General features: G+C 48.4%; 1 protein-coding gene across 1 annotated transcript in view; it reads left to right on the plus strand.

The window, feature by feature from the left end:
- The window catches only part of BEST2 (bestrophin 2), an 8,057-nt gene that overhangs the window by 4,120 nt on the left and 2,975 nt on the right, over window positions 1-962 (plus strand). The window contains 1 exon segment of the mRNA XM_018572731.1: window positions 677-776. Coding sequence (XP_018428233.1) covers window positions 677-776 — 100 coding nt within the window.

Consider the following 962-nt stretch of genomic DNA (forward strand, 5'->3'; position numbering starts at 1 on the left):
AATCACAGAACGCCTTTTTTTTTCCTGAAAAGCATGTAATGTATTCTTTGAATGGCTGAGGTGGAGAGTGAGGGGTCTGGTAAACAGAGACCCCCTTCCCCTCCCCCCGCCTTGCTTCCTGGGTTATGCTGCCTCTCCTGCAGTCCCAGGACCGGCATCATAGGTGTCGTCGGGAAGTGGAGAGAGAGAGAGAGAGAGAGAGAGAGAGAGAGAGACGCGAGCAGCCATTCCCTGATCTCCTCCCCACTGAATGAAAACCGGAAGCGACGCTGATTGCACCACTTTCAGCTCCTCAGTTGTCATTCTCCGGCTAGGGAAGCTTGAGAAGAAGCTGATCAAGTGCGATCCGTGCCCAATCAGCTTCTTTGTAATGGAAATAAGTGACACTAGGGGTCTAATAATAATATCGCGCAACATAAAAATGTGCAACTGCCGCCATTTTATTCTCCAGGGGCTTTCAGAAAATGTATAATGTGTGGGGGGTTTGAAGTAATTTCCAGGCCTAAAATGTGGATTATAACATGGGTGCAAAAGGATGGAAGGACAGTTCAAAGTTAAGTTATAGCCCCCGCCCCCCGGCCCCTCTCCATGGCCCTATAATCTACACTGAGCTATACTGTATTCCCCACCCCCCCCTCCTGGTGCCAGGCTGCCCTGCACATGACTTTTAATGTAGAATATCTCTTCTGTTTCTATAGGAGTTGAACGCTTTCCGTGGAAACTGCGGCATGCTCTTCCACTATGACTGGATCAGTATCCCCCTCGTGTACACTCAGGTAAGGTACTCAAAACCCCAGGTGACAGGTTTAGAGTCTTGTGGGGCTTATAGGACTTATGGCAGAGGGATCTCAATGCTCAATGCTGGATCATCCCAAGTCCTAGAAGAAGCCAGGCGCGGGCTCCAGTAACTAAAATAACATATAAATGCATATCAAATAATCAGTGACTCTCTAAACTGTGTG

The sequence above is a fragment of the Nanorana parkeri genome, unplaced genomic scaffold, assembly GCF_000935625.1.
Source record: "Nanorana parkeri isolate BGI_ZX_2015 unplaced genomic scaffold, ASM93562v1 scaffold2117, whole genome shotgun sequence".
Taxonomy (NCBI): Eukaryota; Metazoa; Chordata; class Amphibia; order Anura; family Dicroglossidae; genus Nanorana; species Nanorana parkeri.